We start from the raw sequence: 24,181 nt of genomic DNA, 5'->3' as shown, positions 1-24,181 counted from the left end.
GAAACTGAGTTTCCAGAAGATTGCATGATAACTGAAATGAAAAGCTTTTCATATGTTTTTAATCTCTCTTGCAAATATTGGAGTTTTTGTCCAACAGATCTGCTTTTAAATCTCATATCCAGAGACTTACAAATGAGATGTACCTACCTGGGCATCTGTGTTAGTGCCATGAATGCCATCATCAGTACCAAATGTTCTTTTGCAGTCAGCTAGCCACTGAAAAATAAATACAAACAAGATTAAACATCATTTGAAGTACAGCAAACTGTAGTAAAACTGCTTAAGACATCTCAGTACATCTTTTACATTCTTAGACTATGTAAGAAGTCGTGATATGAAATCAGTTTTTATCAGTGTTGTTTTCACTACTGATTTCTGCCATGAAGTATAGCTCTGCAGCTTTTATTGCATCCTTTTTGTTGCAAATCTAATGTAGGTTCATTCTCCCAGATGAAGATAGCATACTTCAGTCCAAATACTAACATGACTGAACTTGGGTATTGTTACAGGGAGACGTAAGGGGAGGGGGAAGAAAAATGACATTCATTAAATGAGTTCATATTTTCTCTTCACTTTCTGCACACCAACATGATTTCTCAGCACTTCAAACCTACCAATCATGCAGATTATAGAAGGGCAAGTCTGTTTTACTTCAGCAACAGCAGTTGCTCCTGTGTAACAAGATGTATGTGCAGATTTACTGGGAGAAACAAAAAAATCCAAAATCTTCAGCAGGAATTCAGTATCACCTCTGGTTCATACAAGCCAGAGAGATGAAGCATGCTCACATTATACCATGCAAACACAGATTCCACCCTCTTCCATAATACAGCACTGTATTTAACTCCAGTTCCTGCAGTGCATAACAAATTTATTATTTTCAGTGGGTAATCTCTTTTTTTAACCCTTAAAAAAGCAAGGAAATTTTAAAGTATTAATATCAAGCATTTGTGGAATGAAATACACTCTTTTTGGATAATGTGACCTGGTGATCTCATCTATGGAATGCTCAGCGTATTCCTCGGTACAGTGAAAACAGCAGCAAGCATGAGGTAATTTGGGTATTACTGAAATAGCAACACGTTATGTTGAGATGCAGAGTGCAGATTATCTTCAGAAATGAAGAACAGGTTCTGTACATCCATGGAGGAATAAATACAGCATACCGACCGCTTTATATCATAAGTCTCACAGGAAGTCTCTGTAACCTTTTCCTAACCTTTGTCTGATGCAAGAAAAAGAAAAATGTGATTTCCCATCTGCTCAATTTAATAAAGGTTACTTAGTGAATTAACCAGGCCTGTGTGCTTATCAAGAGGAGAAATGGAATTCTCTAAACACTGTGGTGTCAGCTTCAATTAGTGACATGGATACCGACATACACAGCAAATCTAATTTTTCTTCTTATCTGACAGCATTCATCAGTAATAATGGAATAGGTTTGCACTGAAATGAACACCAACAAAAACTGGAAGCCAGCAGTTGTTTTCACATGCTTTCCTTTAACAATTTCTTTAAATCTTAAACCAGTTTGAATAAAGGGCATGCCTAGAATTTTATGGAATACATTTAACATCATATTTGATATTACATGTGCCTGATTTCAGTATCTCAGTCCCTAATATATAAGGGAAGTCACAAACAGCATCCTTGCAAGAGAACAGAATAGTAACTCCAAAAGATTGACAAAATTAATTAATTACAAGTTTTGCAAAGAATATACGTTCAAGTCTGCAGAAAGGCCTAAACTTTCTCTTTGAGAACAGCAACAGGTTCTGTAATAAAATACTCATATGTTTACCTTACAACAATTTGCTCTTCCCTAGGTATCTCCTACGAAGATGTGGGTGAAAAATGTAAGACAGGGAAGTTTGTGATTGCCCTTGGTCACAGTATAGGTTGGTTTGCCAGATGACCCTAAAACAGACATCCCTCAAAAATCCTGCAGTACAGATACCTTTCTTCTGTCTTATTTCAGTGCAGAGTTTCAAGCAACTGCAACCCTGTTTTGAATTGGATTCACATGAATGGGAATGCTAATGCTGTACATAGCATTGATAGCAACAAACAGCATCTGTTTATTTGGGTAAATTCTAAGTAACAATTCTTCATTGAGGATAATGTACAGATTTTTCCAGTGGTTAATTCTAGAGGATACTAGAAGTGAATTGTGTTTATTCAAGTATTCGTTAATTTGTATTTACTTGATTAGACAGTATCCTAATTAACTCAGTTTGATCATTTTCTGCACGTTTCTAAGAAAAAAGTGAGAATCTGCAACATGCTCATTATGTATTTTACTTTCAGACTGCAGAGGATACATGTAAGTATTGCCTGCAATAACAGAAAAAAAGATTTGACTTCAAGAAGTTTATTTCTGCCATTCCCTATATTCTGTTCAGTAGCATAGAGGAAACAAATGAAATTTATCCTAAATTAGATTCTTAAGTCTGCTTATAGTGTGCAATACAAAAATGGAGGACTGAGACCAGAAGAAATAAATCTTCCTCGGTACCTCTTAATTCTCTTTATGAATTATTAAAGAAAAATAAAAGCTGTCAAGATGCTCTCAGTTATTTCACAGTTCCATTGATCCAGGGAAACCTTTTTCCTGCTCCAGTCATTCACAAATGCTGTGGCAGAAGACAGGCTGACCACAGAAATGTTACTAGACACCCTTCTGACAGCTTCACTACAGGAAAAAAAACCAACACTCTTTTACTATGATGTAACGAAAAGAGACCACCAAACAAATATCCAAAGTAAAATAATAATGCAAACAAGCTTATAATATCCAGCACGGATTCATACGTGTATGACAAATCACAGAGGAAAACTAGTTGAAAAGAAGTTAAGCAAGTTCTTGCCATTTGAAAGGGATACGATTTTATAAACCAAACAACACTGTATCTTATTGCTATGACAAACTAGACTAAATGAGGAGTATGTACAAAGTGAACCCCCTATTTTTGGATGGTTACTACTCAAAGCATATCCACACACCCCAGCACTCTCTCTACTCTGCCTCAATTTCTTGTCTGACCCCAGGCAGAATCAGTTATTCTCTCTGTGCCCCAGTTTTGCTCTCTAAAATGAAGAATAAAATACACAGTTTTCTTACAGTACTGATGATAGCACTATGCACTGGAGATTGTCAGACATTAAGTATCATTACCAACAATAAGGTAATGCTGGTCATTAGATGAGTGCTTTGTTTCTGATTAAGACTAAATGACAAGATGTATTTTATTATATTAGACCTCATGAATTAATTTCCAAACAAATTGTTAATAGCTACACAGCAGGACAAAAAATTCAGCATCTCTTCTGCAGAAATACTGGTTTTCATCCTAAAAATAGTTTACCTACAGTGCAGTGTGGTGTGCTTCAGCCTTGATTTTGAGGAAACCTCATTTCCGCTAAAAAGTGGATGGCTATTCTAGTAAACAAATCAGCTGTCAGCAAATTGTGCAATGCAGGGGCCATCATTTCTTAATAAACTCAGTGCAACAGAGAAAGAGGAAAACTTGTCCTCTGCCAAGATACCGTAGATTGAATTCTGGCTCTGCTTCACATCACTCAAATTTGTCTGTGTGGCCACAGCCACTGCCTGACAGGCTGCTAGCATCTGTAATACATTCCTTCAAATGTATGTTTAACTCTCTTAAGGATCATTTCTCTGTACAGAAGAAGCCTCATCTATTTGATTTGACATACAAAACACACTCACCTGTTCTGCAGCCTCTCTTTTGACATTGTAAGTATCCAAATGTTCTTGGAGTTCTAAAACACTGAATTTCAATGTTTCCAGCAGGCCACAAGACATTAGCTGAAAGATAAAGAGTCAGATAGTATCCAACCATAATCTACATAGTCTAGTATATCAGTAATTACGTAACATGAAATTTCAAGGCCATATTTGAAAAAAACAATCAAATTAAAAACAGCTATGTGCATATGAATCATGACACCTCTGAATTAATAAATTAACACAGAACTGGATCAGCTCAGACAGCATGCTTTTGATTCCAAAATAAGGGCAGTACCTACTCAACAGATGAATGAGAGACTCCAAAGGGACTTCTAGATCTCTCAAAAATAAGAGTAATACTTCATGTACACACAGCTAGTATAAATAAAATACCCTGCAACTGGATAAAAGGTACTTCTGGACTAGGCTTGTAGCAACCTAGGAATGTCCAGAGAGGGTTACTTCCTCTTCTCAATATACAAGCTATACAACCAACAAAGGCTTTGGTCTGGTTCCATCCAGGAATTGTCAAAGCAGGAAGTGTTGGATATTTAAAGAACTTTCTACCATTTTCCCCTTTTCAAAAGGGTTTCAAGATCTTCTTCCATCAGAGGCTGCTACTTCAGCCTTGATCCAGACCATTTTTCCTTGGAGATGTATCTGCACTCAGGTTTTTTTTTTCAGATGAAACCTCCTCTTACCAATTTCTGCGATAACCATGCCTCTGACATGATTCTTTGCCCTTCACACCAGTCACCCCCTGCAAACATTAAGAGCGCTGCACTTAACTCTAATCTCTGTTACCTGGCACCTCTTCGTCATCTTGCAAGTGCATGTGCAAAGCTGTGATCTCAAAACTGTGTGGCATAGGGAATGACAGTGACTGAGTATCCCAGTTACTCAGGCATGTGTGGGAATGATTTGAAATCAAATTCGAATCAAATGTCCACCTTGCATGCACGTGTAGACACCAGAGAGCCAAAGATTTGTGTGCTAATGTTACTTCAGGGCAGCCATTCTTTCCTAGTGAAAACTAATCTGATTTACAAGTAGGTCCACTTCCATTAAATTATTTGGGATGAGAAAATTTATCTGTACAATAATATTTGCCAGTATATCAACACCGTATGTATACATGCACGAATACAGATGTACTGATACATTTGCATATACTGCTGTATAGGTATCTATTCTTTTACACACGGCATTATATATATAAATGCATAGATATATAAATCTATGTATATTTACACATTCCCGCTGTTCTAACGGGTATAGCTCTTATTGTGGCTTCTTATCCAAAATAAATGACATTTTTTGAGTAGTTTATACTGCTTTTCAAGTGACGTAAGTTAAACAAAAACCATTATACATGGTTCCCTTGAAGTGCACTGTCCATATCATGCTTTTTTAGTTCCCATATTCCATAGCAGGAGCAAAAGAGCAGAGATGCCCCTCAGCAACAAGGAAAAAAGCAGGTCAGGAAGAGAGCGTCATACAGGGTCATGCCAAAGTTCAATCCATCTCAGTTTCCCATAAGGAAAGGCAAAACAGGACAAGTACACAGAGATCTATTTGCTTTTTTGCTCCTGAATGCACTCTCACACTGTGTTGCTTCACATATGAAAAATCTATTCAGGGGTATTTCTTTCATGAACGTTTAGTTGCTTTCCGAAAACATGAACACTAATTGTAAAAAGTATGGAGTTTCACAGCTTGATGATATATCACACAAAGGATTACCTCTCTTTGGTCCCATATATTTTGTAAGTCGCTATTAGCTGAATTCAAATCTCTTTAATGCCAAATCAGACAAAAATGCAATAACTCCTCTTTCTTTATCGTGATACTGAAAATTTTTGTACAGCTAACAGCTATCTCCCAAACATTTGAAAAATCTTAGTTTGCATTCTCATGTCTTATATGAAAGCCATTCCACACATCTCATACTCCCTGTTGCTTCTCTTGGAACTATTTCGAGTTCAATTGTATATACTTTGAGAGCAGTGGACCAGAACTACCCACAGTTCACAATGTAGGCCTATTGAGTATATGTATGTTAGCTTAATGATGCATTCAGATTTTGCTCTCTCTTTTCATAATTACTCTAGCAGTTTTGCTTTTTTTTTTTTTACTGCCCCTAAGCACTGAGTCAATTTCTCACATCGTTATTTATTATAACCTAAAATTTCAACTTGCACAACAATAAACAATTCAAGCCCTTCATTATACATTTCTTGCTTTAGTTTTTTTCATGCATGATAGATTAAATACATAGACAATAAATAATTTCAAAAAGCAAAAATGTAAGCGGCCTTCCATTTCCTTCAGGTCTTTCTCCAAAGACTACAGAATAAGTATAAACAAGCGAGGAAGTTACAGGACAGCAAGGGAATCTAAATGATATCTGATAAGTTCACTCACTGTTAAAACTGGCTTTTTTTTTTAAATTTTTTTTGAGAAGATGCATTTCATACTTGTGTTTTCAAAACTTTATGATTTATAGTGGTCACCTCACATTTTATTTTACATTTTATAATTCCTTTTTAATTTCATTTGTAATAAAGCTTTTTTTAAGCATCTCATAATTACTCAGGTGATATTTCAATTAGTGACACGAGCACAATCTTTGAAAAGGGAAAAATCAACACTCTTTTTTTTGAAACCTTTGAAAGCCTTCCTCAAGCACTGCTATTTGCCAACTGTTTAATCATCATTTTGTATCTCACATAAAAATGTGTAAGTAAAGTTCTACTTCAGCATTAAATGTAAAAGATTTTTACCGTTTCTGCATCCACAAAGACTGTTGGGCATTCTGAACATAACATCATCACTTCCAGGGAACTCTTAAATTTCTTTCCAATGCGCTGTAGACTTTCTCCAAGAAAGCTGACTGAGTCATTTGTTATAGCTACAAACTTTCTTTGAATGGTCTAGAAAGTAAATCAGAAAAAAAAAAAAAAGTATTTCAAAATCCCTCCTGGTGTTTTAGTTTAAAAATTTCAGGGCAAATTTCCATTGTGACAGCATAGATTTTTTTATTAAATTAGAAAGTAATACATAATTTGTATGCTTATTTAAAACTATCTCCAAAAAGGTAAGAAATAATTAAGTGAAAGAAAACAGCATGCAACTGTGAAGATGATACTTCCTTTCATATCTGGGCCTTTACCATCAGGATATCCAAATGTGCTATACAGATTCCACTCATTTTCAACTGTTTGTGTTACAGAAAGCTACATACAGAAATTTATGAGTCAAGATAAGCCTGTATAGTATTTCTTGTGTCCAGAATTGCCACCTGCAGGATTTGTCGCCTTCAAAAATCTGTCCTACGTGTATTATTACATAGACTAAACCTTAGTGTAATCTGATACTTTGCCATATACTATTTCATAAATTCTAGACAGTTACATGTACCATGAAACTATATGAAGATGTTTATGGCTGCAAAATGGAACACAGAAGTCACAATGGAAAGGTCCAGACAAACAAGGTCTCCAAGGTCTCATCTAACTATTTTAACTCTTCCCCGTGTCCAGTAACAACTTGTCAGGAAAGCATCTTTACCCAGACTTGAGCCCAGGGCAGTTACTGCCTATTCTCCCAGGGAATTTGCTGTTCCAGCTTACTGAAGGCTACCACTGAAATCTTTTAAGGCTTTCTTTTCCTTCTGGTGCCTTCTTTAATGAGCGTAGGAGAGTAATCAATTGCTGTCTGTGTAACACTCCCTTTTAGCCACTTTCAAAAAATGCATGTATTACACAGATAAACTAAAGCTCTGATGTCTTCCAAAGCAAGAGAACAACAATCTAAAGCAAATAAGAGCATTTTTTCATAGCAAAATGCATATTTCTACTAAAAAGTGAAGATGGGCATGGATGCACAAACAAGTTATTCTGTGAATGAGGTAGGGTATGAATTCTTTACAATTTAATTGCTTCATAGTACTAACCCTAAACCTGCCCACCTGGGATAAGAGGGTACTATGGTAGCATGATAGAAAAAAAATAAAAATGATCCTTCCACTGAGAAGCTTATTACAGCATACAAAACAGCAGGGAAAATTAGCTTTGGAGAAATAAGAAAGGGTTGGAGTCAGAAGGTCTTGGTTTGTAATACTGTATCTGCTATTAGCTCACTTGGAACGTTCTATAAATAAAATGGAATAATTATACTCCTTCTATCCCATAAGAAGTTGCCAAGAATAATACATGTCTACATGGTACTGCTTAGAAAACACGAAAAACACATTCCCTAAATACAGGGAAGAAGCAGCTAGAAAAATTAGGCCACAGGCATGTCATGTTGGATGCCACATCTATGAGGTAAATATAACTTCAGAAACATCCAGCTTTAACAGATCTCCTGGTGTTTCAATTAAAAAAACCCACAATTTCTCACAAGACAGATGAAAGATAATTTCATTAGTGTTTTTCATGCTGCGAACCCATCATAATGAAATCCATAGAAATCCCAGGAGGAAATCATTAATTCTGTAATCAGAACAGAGCTTGGGTGATGTTCAGGAAAAAAAAATAAGAAAGAAAGAAACACAACCTGAACTAAAAGCTTACAAGAAATACCAAATAGCTTTCCTCCCCCTTCCCTCCCTTCCACTGAGCAGGATCTCTCTCTCAGGGACAATGGATGCAGATATCCCATGGAAAAGCAGTGAATGAACATACACCATTCTTTCACCAACACAGTTTTGTTTTGTGTTACGGGGTTCTTTTGGTCTGCTTTTGATTTGCTTTCTAAGGCTTTTTGCTACCAGAACCCTACAGCTACGTAGGGAAAGAATAATTTTAAAAGCAGAAGGAATGGATATCAGACAAACAGCCACGCAGTGGCCATTCACTGACCTGAAACAATCTTGAGAAGACATGAAATGTATACACAGCACATGAACCATCTGTATCGGACAGCATTTGATTGACATGGCAACGCCAGGCTTCCTCCTCATCATCATATGCCACTGGTTGGAAAGCTGCCAATATGGCAGAAAGAAATGGTGAAGGAGGTGGGGAGGTTTGTACTTCCGGGAAGCCATCCTGTTCTTCTTCATCTTGGCTGTGAACAACAGACAAAACAAGTTAACCCCTAGGTAATTTTCAAGGAAAAATCTTTGATTTTGGTAATAAAACAATTAAGGATTGAATTTAAAAATTATCTATTAATCAACTAAGCTTACTATGAACCAAAAAAAAAAAAAAACCCTCAAAATTTTTTCTACTACCATATTAAAATGTTGCTCGTAACCTCAAATATCTCCAAAGTTTACTAAACCATGCTGTTTGTCTGCACATCTACAAACTGTTATCTGTAGGTTATAAATAGCTCTATACAGCACTATAAACAAACACATATCACTCAGAAACTGACTTCTCTTTCATGCCCTCTATAACTGAACTAACATTCAATTCTTCCAATTTTTATTCATCTAAACATACAGCATCTATAACAAATTCTAGCTTTCAATAGAAGAAAGGCTCATCTGGCAGTTTAATAATATCTTAAAACCGTCTTAAGTAGTACCAGTGAGATGGATGGGAAGATGGAGATGGGAACACTTCCATTTTTATGAGCAATCAATTTAACAGGCTTTTGTCTGAAGAGCATTCTGTAGTCATAATTTCCATTAGGCACTAGACTGCCGATAAAAATATCAAACTATCAATTAATCAATGTTACTAATTACAACCATTTAGTTGTGTTTATTACTTGTAATATAGAAAATTTTAACTTTTCTTTTATTCAAGAATTCTTTTCTTGAACAGAACATCTTTTCATGCCTGTTGCTTTCCTGTACCAAAAAATACCTGCTTCTCTCTCAGAGAGAAAAATTTCTCTCATCAGAAGCATCTGAGAGAAGTACTGAGCTTATTTGCTAAATAGGCATAAACCATTATTTCAGATATGAAAACATCATTTTAGATGCCTGTACTGTGGGATTAACAAAAGAAACTATGTCATAAGAAAGACTGCACTGGTTCATGTATTGATGTGATTTCTTTTAGTTATAACCAATATTAATCTGACCTAGACAAACCAGAGAAGTCAGCTTCTTCTTCTTCACATCTCTCATCCAGTTCTTTCAAAGCAAGAGTGACATCCTCTTCACAGATAGATTCACAGTAGCTCTCTGGAGCTGCAGGCTCTGCCAGTTCTGGGGTCTCTTCCAACTCAAGAGGTTCATGACAGACCAGACAGTCTTGTTGTTCTTGTAGTAGATACAACCCAGTGTCTTCACTAGCAGTGCTGACCTGTTCGTCCCTTACTGCTGAACTGCCTTCCTGTGAATCAAACATACTTTTATGACCTTTTTTTTGTCAAAGCTTAGGCAATCTTATCAGCTTTTTATTACGGTAAAGTAACAGCTTGCTTTAAAAAAAAAAAAAGCACTTAACACAGGTTCATTTGTACTTGAAACATTCAGCTCTCTGTATTGTTCAGTTTTACTTGAGCAGAGACGGGCAGTCTTTTTAACTCTTAAGGCATGGCTAAGGTGACTTCAAAGGTTTAACTCTGAATCTCTGAATGAAGATTTTTGACCAGTGGCTTGTACAAAGAGCTGATCGTTAATCTCAGGTAGGTATTATTAGACTGACCCTTACTCCCTTCTCTCTTCTTCTATTAGCATCATTATATTCATTAAAATCACTATAATGAATTTAGCTGATTTATGATTAACCCATTTGAAAGCTTTTACTTGATTTTTCTGTGGAATAAAAATAGTATCACCCTGCTACTGCTTCTTCCTACAGGCAGTAATTATCACACATCATTAATATTTGTGACATTATGTGCTGTTTTATCTCCACTTGGCAGCCCAGAACCAGTCAACAAACTTTTGGGCAGCCTCTAAGCATGCACATCACTTCACAGCTTTCATCATCCTAAACAAATCTTGGACAAATAACTAACTACAGACATACTACAGACAATTCAACTTTAAACAGAGCTACATAATTTTCTTTCATGGTGGTCCTAATGTTATCTCACCTTAACTGTGGTATTTCTACATGTGACACTGCTGCCCTTTGGCACAGCTAGTGACCTCGTTTCTAATGCCTCTTTTTACACTTTGAATCTTGAGCTTTATGGCACAAAACAGCCATTTTGTCACACCATGCAGCACATGGGAACACCAGGCATTTTTACAACAGCACAGCAAAAACTTGGTGGTCCATTTCTGTTACAGACAATAACATATTACTGAAGGTCAGCGGGTGATAAAGTTTCTCAACTGTACAGAACCTAAGGAAAATTACTTCATATAAATAATTCCTCTGTAAATCCACATGTAGGTGAATAGAGTATCATTGTACTAAGAAAATTCCACCTACTTCGTCTTGCAAAGCTTATCGTTCAAAATTGAAATGTTCTTGTAAGCTAGACCATAAATTACAAATTGGAACATGAAATGCTTTGTCTTTTTTGCAGACATATTATTACTGGGAATTCATCAAAGACATTTAAACAAATTATTTACTTAACTCTTCGGCATCCCTATGAGAAACAAGGAACTCAGCTGCATCCAATCAGCACAAACACGCTTTCTCACTCTGCTAAAGACATCTCTCTCTTTTAGCCAAACTAGACAGATACCTAATACTTATTGTGAGGTAAACTGGAATGTTTGAACTGCATCTGATGAAAATGTATACGTTTGACTGAATCCCATATTCTAACAAGCATAAAATAAGCTTGGATCACATCACATTTAGAAATTACATTTATATGCAACTGCAGTCTATATTTTTCCCTTAAGCACAGCACCAGTTTTGCCATCAATCTGTATGTACAGCTGAGCCCCTTCCCAAAAACAGCTTCACACAGAAGCCAACCAGTTATTATGGTCTAAACCTCTTCATCAAATACTATCAGCCACATTAGGTCCAAGAACAAACTCAAAATACCACATGAAGTTTTTATTTTCTCTTGGGGAATCTAGCACCTTTAAAATGTGAGACTTAAAGTTTTAAAAGACAACTAAAAAAATATAATTATTTTAATTGAAACTTCAAGGGAAGGACTGACTTAGAAAGTTCATTTTGAAGGTCTACAAAGAGTATTGGCAAAAAACCCCTGAATTTATACAATGCCATACATGAAGCACAATGCTACCACATTCAGTTTTAACAATAATTAATAGAAACAGGGACTATATTAACTAACTATGCACTGATGTAAATACATAGTGTTACTTTTACATGGGAAAGTGCAATAAAGTCTTCAGTTACAGACCTATATCTTGGTTGATATATGTACATTTCCGCATCAAGGGCATATATCTCTCTCTGATAATTTATTTATGAAATAAATGAAATAAACCAACTTTTAACTTCACTGGCAGTGCAATCTTTTCATTTACAGATGAAGAAAAATCTCATTCACTTATCAGCTGTTGTTTCTGATAAAGCACTCTTTGCCAGATGGTGGTTAGTCATGAAATTACTTTTTAGCCCAACGTAAATGTACTCATTACTTTGAATTGTTTTCAATATTTTTACTGAAACGTTGCAACTTATTTCCATGATTATTTTCATGTGACTTATAAGAAATGATCTCATAAAGGGAGCTGTAAAAGAACAAGTCCAAATACAAAGGCAGTCTTAGAAACAAATAAGAAAATGCAAAAATGAACTACAGCTTAGAATGTACCATGGGCAAACAACAAAGAAAAGTTCTATGGCAGTGAATGTGATTCTAAAAAAATCCAGCTTTAATGGCACTTCTCCCTTTCCTAAAGGAATTATTTCAAATCTTAAAGTAACACTCATCTGTCCTATATTAGAAAAAAAGATTCATCCAGATTAAGAGTTCTTCATCGCTCAAAACTCCACTGGTAGGTAGATAAGCAGATGAAACACAGCATTATAGCCTGACTGGCAATCTGAGCGTAGGCACCCTACAAATTTGAGACAACTTATCACAATTTATCAACTATAATGTAAGCAAATGCTTTCATAAATAAATAAGTAAATGAAACAAAGAAAAATGCCTTGTTAATCACAGTGGCAAAATATGAAAAAAGTGGGAAAAGGCTGCTTTACAGGAGTCAGTGTTACACATTCAGAAGGTGAGGGTTTTACCACACGACTGCAGTCACTCACACTTCCCCTGTTAAATTCTAAATATGTCTTCTGTTGTTTCAGTTACTTTAATTAAAATAAGTGGTGGTTCACTTTTTAAAAAGAGTATTTTCTAGGTAGCAAATACGTATAGTATACAGCCTTTGTTCAGAAACATAGAAATTGTGTCTAAATCAAGTTAGCTGAAGACTCAGTAAATACCAGCTGTCCACTGGTTATTTAAAGGTATGGAGAATAGCTTAATTTTCTGAAAAACTTGTAGAAGACGTGTTCTCTGTTAAAGTCAATCAAAAATAAGATTGTCGTTTCATTGCTGATTTTAACTGAAGTTACAAAGCCTACCTAAAACAAGCCACTTCAAATTCAAGAAAAAAAAAAAAACCCAGAGTTCTTATCTATAACTTCTAAATACCATAGGAACTGTAACAGAGGAGTTTTATTTTATGAGTTTCGCTATTTTAAATTATTAAAAAGATTTTAAAAACCAAAAAAACTGAAGTACTCACAGATTTGTAGGCAGCCATTAGCTTGAAATCTGTCTCACTCCACAAAGGCCTTTCCAAAAAAGTACACCACTAGCATCTGTGGTCCTTTTTAAAGGATTATTTAATTGAACCAACTGCTAACACAGCTGGCCTGAGGTTTTATTCCCACATAGCACCAATCACATTAACCCAAAGAAAGCAAACAAAGGAAATAAAGTATTTGAAAGAAAATTTTGCTCAAGAAGGGTTTCAACCATATCAAGGAAAAGCGTCTTAAATATTAGCCCATTTTCATTCGGCACCATGAAATGTTCATTATCAGCCCTTCCAGAATATTTTTAACCTGTGGTAAGATCCCTGAGTGCATCACATATACTTTTCATTCTGAGGGAACCTTTCATAAAAACATTCCAACAGGTTAGAAATATTGAAAGCAAATCAAACAACCAGTGTAACAGATGAAAAAAGAAAGCAAAAGTTGCTACTGAACACTAGAAGGAGCCCAGATCAGCCATGCACCAGCCCACATTTCTCCCCACCTCAGGCAGCTGGTTGCTAGAGTTATCTAGAGACGCCTCCAAACTTGGGGTCTCAGTTCTGATTTGAAGCACCTCTTCCGTTCCCACACTGCTAGTGGAATCTTGAGACTGAAGTGATAAGCCAGCATGATCTGATATTGTTTCATCTATGGCAGAATCACTGTTTAACTGAAAGAGAAAAGAAAAAAAGTGAAATTCTTCAGTGTACCAAACAGGAAAAAACACATTAGTTTTAAAATAATTTGTTTCAGAGCGATTAATTAGCTGTTTCAATTTTTCACAAAATTAACAGCTCTACACAGAAAAAACGTCACACATTTTTGTAACATTTAACTTCAAAGAGAAGTTGGCAGTTATCCTTGGGATCCTGAAAATAATTTCCTTTCTTCCTCTGAAAGGTTTCTGGCAGGGGGAAAAACGCTATGCAAATCACTGACCAGTAGATCTCTTTGTTATGGGAAATGTTAGTATAAACTTTGCCTCGAGTCTGAAAAGGGGAATGCTATCTCTGCTGCTCCCTTTCCCCCGAGATCACTTTTTTCTTAATTAATTAATGCAATGTAGAGAGACTTCTGAATCACCTACAAGTGATTTGACACAAGCTTCAAAAGGCACAATCACATTAGTAATTTCAATAGTTAAACACAACTGAGGCTCCTCTGGGATCACTTACTGCTCTTGTTCTCATTTAATATTTTGAACTTCTTTGCAGCTAGGAATCCACAAACACTTTGCAAGTAATGTATGGGATTTTACACTTACATTTGAACAACAATAGTAAGTATAAATGCATTTAAAACATTAAAGTTGTTCAAGAACAATAAATCTATTTTGTACCACTAGCAAAGTAACTCCCTTCATGAAGTTACTGTGACAAAGTAGCAAAGACAGTTCAGTTTTATTCAAGGCATTTGTTTCTCTGGATCAGAAGCGTGAGCTATACTTAGCAATTAAAAATGCACGTAAAAGCTTAAGTTCTCACAGATACTTTTCACCAAAAAATAACTAACCATCTGTGAGCGAGACAGTATCTGACTTGCAGTCAGTGCTGCTTCTTCTTCTGAAGACTCATCAGTATCTTCCTGGTTGGTCAGGTTCAAGCTGGGTGTGCTACCAGAGTACTGACATTCTTGAAGAGATGGTGTGTCTCCTTTGTCAATACTGTCAAGAGAGCGCCTACGAACACCCCAGTTGAAGTTGTCCATGCTTTCACCCTGTAATAAAAAAAGTTTGCACACGTACACGTATGAATGTTAACATATTAAAACTAACATACAAATGCAACATAGACAACACAAGTATCAAATGCATTATGAACAGAGTTTCAATCAGCCCTTTAATTTTATTGGAAGCTTAAACACCTTGCTAAAAGATGTTTGCAAAGAAATTAAAATAAAGGCACAAGAAGCAGAATTCTTTTGATTATCTTCTTGGGAAGTAGCTCAATCTATAATCTATACTATATCGGTATCCATTTCATGTATCTGACTAGAAAGTACAAACACACCACAGACAACAACAGATGAACAAGCCAGGGCACCAGGCTGCAACTTACCTGCAGCTCCTGGTTAGCAAAAAGGAAAACACATATAATTAGAAAGAACGAGGACGAACACTTAAAGATACTCTAGAACCAGGGAAAAATGTTTTATTACATAAGATTTGCAAACAGTAAAAGACTGATTCAAGCTCTGGAAAAAAACTTAAGTCAAAAAGCTAGCACTTAAAATAATTTATCTTTCTAATGGGAGACTGATTAAAAATAAACTGATGACAAAACACCAAAACCAGCATGCTTATGGTACATTTGCTCTAGCGTAACATGTAAAGCAACAAACATTAGATGAAGTCTTTTCACTAACACACATGAATCTGAAGTGACCACATTCAACTGACAAAGCATCATCGACATTCATTACACTCAAGCTGCAGAAAATGGATGTCTTCATTAACTATTTCACCAGATACTTTACATCAATTTTATGAAAAGTACCCTAAATATCAACAGCCAGATCCTTCTTGTTTTCATATTTATAAGCTCGGATACACTTAGATTGTAAACGTCCAAACTACTAAACGAAATCCAGATCTTAAACACCGTATTTTTTAAAAATTCAAAAGTACAATAATCATCTTCGATTTTCTCAAGCATTTTGTCAACCTCCAACAAGACAACCAATAATATGGAAAACCTGACCAGTTCACTTTGTCAGCCTACAGTCAGTAAAATACTGTATCCAGCCCCAAGTGTGCAAGTATGGGGTTCCAAAATTGCTCTGAGAGGGCATCTTTTATCATGTCAAGAGATCAATATACTATGAGTATCCACAGTAAAGTGAGCGTTTTCTAGCCACTTTCTCTCATCTGTTTTGCTCCACAAAAGATACAAAAAAATTACGTCAAAGCAAAACAATCTCAACAACAATAAAGTACGACTTCCGTGGGAAGAAGCACTTAAGTTTCATGAGCAAAGAACATTCTGTTTTTTCCAGTAAAAAACTGGGCACCTCTCGTGTCAAGTGCATAACTTGTATGCAAGCTTATAAGCTTTTTTTTTTTTTTTTTTTTTTTTAATGTTAGCATTAAATGTTGCTTACAGGCATGTAATCAGAAAGTTAAAGATTGGTGTAGTTTGGCAAAGTTTCAGTTTCTGGCATCCTACCTGTAAAGCCCCATCTACTACTGAGCATTAATGATTTTAATCTATTTAACTAGCATTCAATGTATGAAACTGCATCTCTATGGAGTGTGGTCACACATACGCAATATATCATAATGAGTCTACGTGTCTCCTAGAAGATGCAAATATTGGCTTGAAGTGAAGCAATCAGCAAGTTTAAGAAAGTAAGATAAAACTAAAGTATAAAGGGAAAAAGCCCAAGATCTTTTGAAAGACCTGGATAAAATCAGGAGAAAGAGCAATTTTAGGATTTATACAGACTGATATCTTGGCAGTCTGTTGACTTCTGACCTGCAGGAGTCATTAATAATAATTCACTACTTTGTATAGACAGTAACAAAAGTACTGGAAGAAACTACAAAGCATTCAATTTATTCTCTACTTCTCCCCAGTCCTTTCAGCCATACTTCTAAAATTCATCAAATTCTGGTCTCAAGCCTCTTATACTTATCCCCAAATAAATGTCACTTGTTAAACGAATTGTTACTATTTCCAAAAATTCAATTTTGTTTTTACCTCTCCTCTCCTCTTTTTTTTTTTTTTTTTGACTGGGAGAAATAGAAGAAAAGTAACTGCAATAAATCAGATATAATGTGAAAGTTGTAATGCAAGCAATTATGATGTCTGAAGCAATCATATATAATTAGTATATTGTACAATTTACAACTTTGAAAGTTGTTCTTCATCTTTGCAAAATGCAGAAATGTATCAGGAACAAAGGTTATATTTTCCTAGCATACTGCTTCAGAGGTTTCTATTGCATAGTGCTAGTGCTACAGAAGTTTTCTATTGCACTGCAACCAGGTGTTCATCTTGTCACTGGCTTATGCTGCCACATCACCTCTCTCTTTCAGATTGTCACTTCACCTCTCCCTTGACAAAGAGCCCCTTCCCCCACAGTATGCAACAACATAATACTGCAAAGTTTAAGATACAAATTTCTTTATCGTGCAAGTTAAATTCAATCACATTATAAACTCTTCCCAATTGAATTAGGTAAAAGAGCTGCCAATTCCTTAGACTTGCACCAACAAAGCTGAATTTTTAGAACATTCTCAAAAGGAAATATACAGAAGAAATCCCAAGGTCTCACCTCTGCATCTTCCAATTCAACATCTAAAAAGTCAAAGTCTTTAAAAACTCCAAACTGTTGTTCACTGGTATTGTCTTCTACAGCCACTTCCTCCTCTTGAATCACTTCCTCTGTTGTTGAAATAAGACTGGTTTGTTGATCTCCAACTTCCAAGTCTTCATTAGAGGAAAACACAACCTGAAGATACAGGTAAGAATAGAAATAAAATCTTTCAACTTCTGTAGCACCAGTAGTTATCCATCCTGCTTCACACAGTTTAGTAGCAATAGCAGTATTAAGAGTGCCAGTGTAATCACTGTACTGTGGGCACGTGCAACATGCAATTTGTTTCAAGACTAGCTGGACTTCCAACTACATCTTTAAAGCAGATATATTATTCTCTCTATTGTGAGAGCTGTGAAAGTCTGGATCTCTTGAAGAATAACAGAAATTTGTTGTTTATGATTCCATTTCTGTTCTCTTTGCTTTTTATATTTTAATCTTCTCTTGGATTTGTGAATTACGGAACTGAAAACCAGTTTCTAAAACCTGTCTTCATACTTTCACCAGTACCTGAAAACCCAGCAGCATTCTCATTTATGGAGCTTTAAAAGCAAAATAAAACAGCACCACTACTTACTGAGGGATTCTTGGGAAGACCAGATTCTGGACCACACAGAGAAAGCACATTCATGAGCTTCTCCCTGGTTCTTCTCTGAAAAAATATACCAAATAATAATAATCACATAGCAAGGCATCTACCAGAAGTCCAAGTAAAAAAGTAATGTCTGTATTTTTAACTAGTCATCTCACCTGCTGACATCCTCTAGAAAGAGAAAGAATCTTTTTCTCTTAAATTGTACTGGCTTTCACTCTGTATCAGTTAATTGCTTTGCCAATACATAATGCAATTTCAAACTACATTTGAACAAATATTCTTATTACACGTTCACAAACACTGTCTATATTGCATGCATAACATGCTTGAGACATAACGTACCTGAGATAGCTGTGGTCTCTTCCAGCTGACAGGAACTAATGCATTTGAATTGGAGCCTGATGAAGTTGAAGAAGTGCTCCGGGTGACAGCAATGACTTTTGGCTTCCCATTTCTACCAGCAGCACTGTGTTGATCACCGTATTTATTCCCAATAATTGGTGTCTACCAAAGACAACATGTGCTTTCTTAAAATTCAAATCTATGTAAACAGAGACTACACATTTGATTTTAGAAATTAGTCTTACATTACAGAGGGCTTTTTCTTTGTAGCTGTTTTTATTCTAGAATTCTACGAAGTTTGTGCCTAATCCATTGAGCACCTACACAACAACAGCATACTTGGAAATAAAAAGTTAAATACTTGTACCATAAGCAGCAGACTGTTGCTCTACTAACTTGTAATTTTTTTGAAAAATGCAAATTCAATGCTGACAGTCCAGTTATAATTTTAAATGCATTTAAAATAACTTGTTAAGTTCTTCTATAGATACCCTCACAGTTATTAACTAATTATTGCCACAGTTCAGCAACTTCTCTAGAATACACACAACTTCTGAAAATCAAAGATTGTATTCAGCCCTTTTAAAAAGAAATGCTGTTCTGATGAATTTTGTGGGAATTACCCGGTGTCTTGGCTTATTTGAATTCACTTGAAGTAATGTTCCTATGCCATGCACATCTCCAATCGTTATCTAGGAACAGTTTCAACCATAATCCCTTATTTTTGATTCCTTCTAAAGTTCTCTCCAGATTCTGCATCCCTATATAGCAGTCAGTTGGCTATACTCTTATCTCCAGACATACATTCATCTGTATTAATTAATACATCATTTTGAGCTCTAATAAATCTTTTCAGTACGACTTTAGTTACACTTCACATGTGTATAAAACTTCAACATGCACTCTTAAAAATAATGTTTATTTTTAGACATCATTGCAAACATTGATGCTAACACAAAATAAATCCAAGTTTGGAACAGAAAATCACTGCATTGTAATGTAAACAGAATGATTACCTCTGATATATCAAAATGAAAATCCAAGGTCTTGCCAGGTAGCTCCTTGGAAACATTATTAAAAATTTTTGTGAAGGAGATTTCAGGAGAACCTATGTCACCTCCGTAAGATTTTGGAATATCACTAGGTACAACAAGGCTTGCTGATCTAGACACCACCAGTTTCAAGATATTGAGGGCTTCCTTCCAATATGGACTCTAAAAAAGAAAATAACTCAATCACCAAACAATCACATTGAGTAACACAGCAATTTTTAATGTACAGTAGGTTTTTTCTTTGACTCATTCCAAGGTTCCCAAAGCCAAAATCTCTAATCTACAGGTGAGTGCAAGGCATTAGCACTAGCAGCAGCTTTGGAACTCAAAATGCTGGTAAGGCTGCCGCGAAGCATCAGGTCATCCCACAGCTGTCAGAGCAAGACAGGCAGGCTTACTAGATTCAGATCACAGTGCACATTGGACTGTTCCATGCCCCGTGCTCCCAGTATTTATGCAGTTTGTTTATGTGTTCATCTTTTTTTTTTCTCTCTTTCTTTTCTATCATTATCTGGAACATCTGTCCTTCATGTCCCAGAAAACAAAACTGAGTAGCATTTAAAAGCAAAATAATTTCTACCTCCTGGCATCTTTAATTATTTCACACTTAGGGGCCAAATAAACTGAATTTAAAACAGACAAATGTATTACATGTTTTGTATTTCCTCAGGCATTAGAAAGATGTTTAAAAAAAAATTGCAACATTTTTTATCTTGCATCAAACTGATGGAGCTCTTAAAAAAAAAACAAGGACAAAAGTATGAGAACATAAGAGGCTGAGTCTGAGCTAAGTGCTCTCTCTTCAAGAAGATGATTAATGTGATGTAAATAATTCAGCAATTCCATCTGCAGAGATTGCAGAGTGGATAACAGAAGAGGTACACACCACAAGCAGCACTTACGGAGGGTTAAGATTTATGCTCCTGAAAATGTTAGGACTCTGACTGAAACCTAAATCTTCCAGTTCTTTGGAGTTACTAGTAATTTTTTTTTAGTACCACTATAAGTTTATTAAAATACTTTTTATTTACTGCATTAAAACAAATAAGCACCACTTGCAAGGCTCTAACTAGCATGTGCTTCTTTGTAATCAATGATGGCCTTCAACAACCTTGTTAATTTCTGTGTATCATAAGCATAAGAAAAAATATCATCACAACTTGAACCATCCTGTAGTAATTCATATTTATTAAGATGCATTGAGATCACAGGAGACTAAAAAAGCCTGTTTTGTAGCACCACAGTTAAACAAGAAGTCTTATTTTATGGCCTCTTATTACCCAATTGTTTAATCCTATCAAAAATGCATATGCTTCTCTTTCACTACTACCAGTATTTTGACAGCTAACATCTTCTAATTGCGATTACAGTCCATGGTGGTGTGGTCCTGCATAGAAAGCTCAGATAAAGGTTAGAGGCAAAGCAAGCAGATGCCAGGCTACAAGGACCATTGTTATACCAATCACTGCATTTTGCCTAATGCATTCGGACAGGAACACAATATCTAAAGTACATATCCATCAATAACAAATCATCCAGGGAACACTACCTTTCCTGGTTAATTATGATTAAACCATTTGACTGAGCTACATTTGGCAATAATGGAACTCAAGGAAGGAAAAAAAAAAAAAAGGAGAAAAATAATGAGAATGTTGTGCACTGAAATGGCTTTGTGCTCCTGGCATTTTCATAAAAATCTTTCAGCAAGATGTTACATTTTCTTCCACAAAATATTCTGCAGTAAATTGTGCTCCAATCACAAAGAATCAAATTGCCTGGGGCAAAACACTGTTTTGGGGACTTTCTTTAATAAAAAGTGCTCAAATTCCTTAAGGTGAACATTAATGTTCCTCACTTCAACAGACTTATTAGTGCAAGATTTAAACATGCACCTAACTAAATCTTTCGGAAAAGGAATACATTTAAGTACTGCCCAGAAGTTTTATTTAACAGCAAATCATTTCTTATTTAAAGAGTTATATTTTAATAGTCAAAGGATCATCTGCTATGGCTACATACACAGAACTGTCCACATCTACAAACAGATGCACTCTTATGCACATAATTTGTCCCAAAAGATGTAACTCCAATTGAACAAATATATAAGCCTATAACAAATTCAGTATGTAGAACACAAAAATAAAATACTATAGAGTTTGACTTTAAGCAACTGGTTTTTTATATTTAAGATATATTAAGTCCAAAAGAAAATCAAGTGTAATTTTCAATTTTGTAACGAGCAGAAAGGCTTCTCAGAGTACGTACCTGAACATATTTACCAATAACTTTAATGATTTCCAAATTAAACTGCTTCACTGGTGCTGTGGACAGGTCAATATGACTCAGAAGACTGTAAATGATCTGTAGCAAGGATTGCTGCATACTGGATAACCCTTTCTCCAACAGCTAGGAAAAAGATTTTAAGAATTAATGCCTTTAGTGGTAGCAAGAAATGAAAATGAACATTAAAACGTAGACAAACATCCATACTTATTTATTTTTCCTTATGATAAATTTTAGTGTGCCACTCCATGATTTTCTAAATCTTATTTTATCATAAAAATGGAGAATAAAATGGAATAAAACAATATTGCCTGTTCTCATTTTCCCCCAGAATTTCACTCACGTCTGTTAGCACAGATCTGAAGTAGCTAATAAAAAATACTTCTTACTAAATAAAAGTGCTCAAATAAAGTAAAAATCTGAAAGCTGCAAGAAAAACAATTACATCCATGCGTGTATACACAGTCTTACGAATAAAGTAAATATATAGGAATTCATTTGTAAGAATATTTAGTATTTTTTCCTTATCAGTTTGAAGGAACAATCTTCAAAGACAAGCTCTAAAAGTTTTTCACATCACAAACTTTTTTAAAGGTAACAATAGTTTGTCTGTACAAGTGCTTGGCAGAATCGTATTGATTTCTATCCTTAAATTATTTTTGATGATATACTACATGCTACTTACAAACAAACTTTGAAATTGGTTCCTAAGGACAACTTTAAATGTTACTTAGTTAAAACATATATTTTAAAATATGCATTACATGTATTTTACTAAAGTGAAGACTGTGCATGTTTTACTCATATAACATAGAGCATAACTGACATTACAAAACAGTACTATTATAAAAAGGGACCTGTGGTTATTATTTCAAGGCACACTCCAGTTGTTGCACTCCTAAGTTGCAGTAGTCATCCCTTTTCCATATCCTAAAACATTTTATTATTATAATAGCCTGACTCTAGCAATGAAGTTGCAATCCAAAATATGGTGGCCATGATGAAAGATGTTCTTTTCCTCCCAATATTCAGAGTCATATGAACAAGAATAGGTAGAGAGTCAACATGAAATACACCTTCATTAAAAATTTACCTCTGCAAGATAAGTTACGAGGTTAAAGGTGGCATCTGAAAAGGAGTCATGCAAATATCTACACACAACGTTAATCCAGTTAGAACAGTCCCTGGAATAACTGTGTGTACTGTATAAACTCATCATATGAGCCAGATTGGCAAGAGTTGGTGATTTCTCCTCTGCACAAACCTGAAAAGCCAAAAGTATATACAATTATATTACAGATCACAAAATTTTAACCTGTCAGGGAACAAGGCTGTTTAATTACTGAAAACGTAGTTCCACATTCCTGAATGGGTGATGACTACACCCTGATATTCATAAGCCATGATCTGTCGCTTCAGCATTACTGACCATCCTTCTTTTAAATAAATCTTGACCAGCCATTTTCTACTACGGTGGTACTAATCAGAGCTGTGAGGGTTAGTACTTAGGAAGCCAGGAGTATCTGCAATATTTGTACTGCAGTGTCCACAATCCCAGCTTGTTCACTACTCATACTAGTCTTACCTTAACTTTGTGCTGCAGTAGCAGGAAACCTAGATGATCTTCTCAATGAATGCCTGACATCTATAAACTCTGCATATTATACAGCTACCATAAATGGGTTAAGTCACACTCTCATTTGAGTCAAAGTCAGTAAAAGTTCTGAAGACCAAGACATTCTTAAAAGTAACAGCAATAATATATCAATCTTTTTTTTAATTAAAAGATATTTCCTGTTAGTCACTGTACAAGAAATAGAATCTTTGCTTCCTACCCACAAATATGAAAGATAAGATTCTCTTATCATCAATAAGTTAGGAAGTGTGCATAATAATTGAGTTAGTTTAAATATTACAAAATTTAATAAATTTAAATGTAATATTATAATATTACAACCAGCAAAATCAAACAAGAAGGATAACATAACAAGTATATGTTATCATTGCTAACATGCAATTTCTTTCTTTACCTACAAAGTTTATAGAAAAAGCAAAATTTTTTTTTTTTTCAGTGATAAAAGAAAACTCAGGAGCTTATTCAGACCAACCAGACTGGATCACATTTTTGAAATCAAACATTTCATAGTTAGTTATCTCTTTATAACTCATAGAATCACATAAATGAATTATACGAAGGAGTGAAAAAATACTGAACCAGTTC

At 35.2% G+C, this 24,181-nt stretch overlaps 1 protein-coding gene across 6 annotated transcripts in view; it reads right to left on the bottom strand.

The window, feature by feature from the left end:
- The window catches only part of FRYL (FRY like transcription coactivator), a 153,235-nt gene that overhangs the window by 7,619 nt on the left and 121,435 nt on the right, over window positions 1-24,181 (bottom strand). For all 6 annotated transcript variants that reach the window (XM_042872197.1, XM_042872192.1, XM_042872193.1 and 3 more), the window contains 13 exons: window positions 23,054-23,224; window positions 21,943-22,083; window positions 19,642-19,839; window positions 18,626-18,787; window positions 18,266-18,340; window positions 17,647-17,823; window positions 14,884-15,087; window positions 13,874-14,041; window positions 9,794-10,047; window positions 8,617-8,824; window positions 6,535-6,684; window positions 3,731-3,829; window positions 148-216 (listed from right to left, as the gene is read on the bottom strand). In XM_042872197.1, coding sequence (XP_042728131.1) covers window positions 148-216; window positions 3,731-3,829; window positions 6,535-6,684; window positions 8,617-8,824; window positions 9,794-10,047; window positions 13,874-14,041; window positions 14,884-15,087; window positions 17,647-17,823; window positions 18,266-18,340; window positions 18,626-18,787; window positions 19,642-19,839; window positions 21,943-22,083; window positions 23,054-23,224 — 2,076 coding nt within the window. The remainder of the gene's footprint in view (window positions 1-147; window positions 217-3,730; window positions 3,830-6,534; window positions 6,685-8,616; window positions 8,825-9,793; window positions 10,048-13,873; window positions 14,042-14,883; window positions 15,088-17,646; window positions 17,824-18,265; window positions 18,341-18,625; window positions 18,788-19,641; window positions 19,840-21,942; window positions 22,084-23,053; window positions 23,225-24,181) is intronic.

Source organism: Lagopus leucura, unplaced genomic scaffold (assembly GCF_019238085.1).
Source record: "Lagopus leucura isolate 7727_CA_CO unplaced genomic scaffold, USGS_WTPT01 Super-Scaffold_100004, whole genome shotgun sequence".
Taxonomy (NCBI): domain Eukaryota; kingdom Metazoa; phylum Chordata; class Aves; order Galliformes; family Phasianidae; genus Lagopus; species Lagopus leucura.
This window is presented reverse-complemented; position numbering and strand designations above follow the sequence as displayed.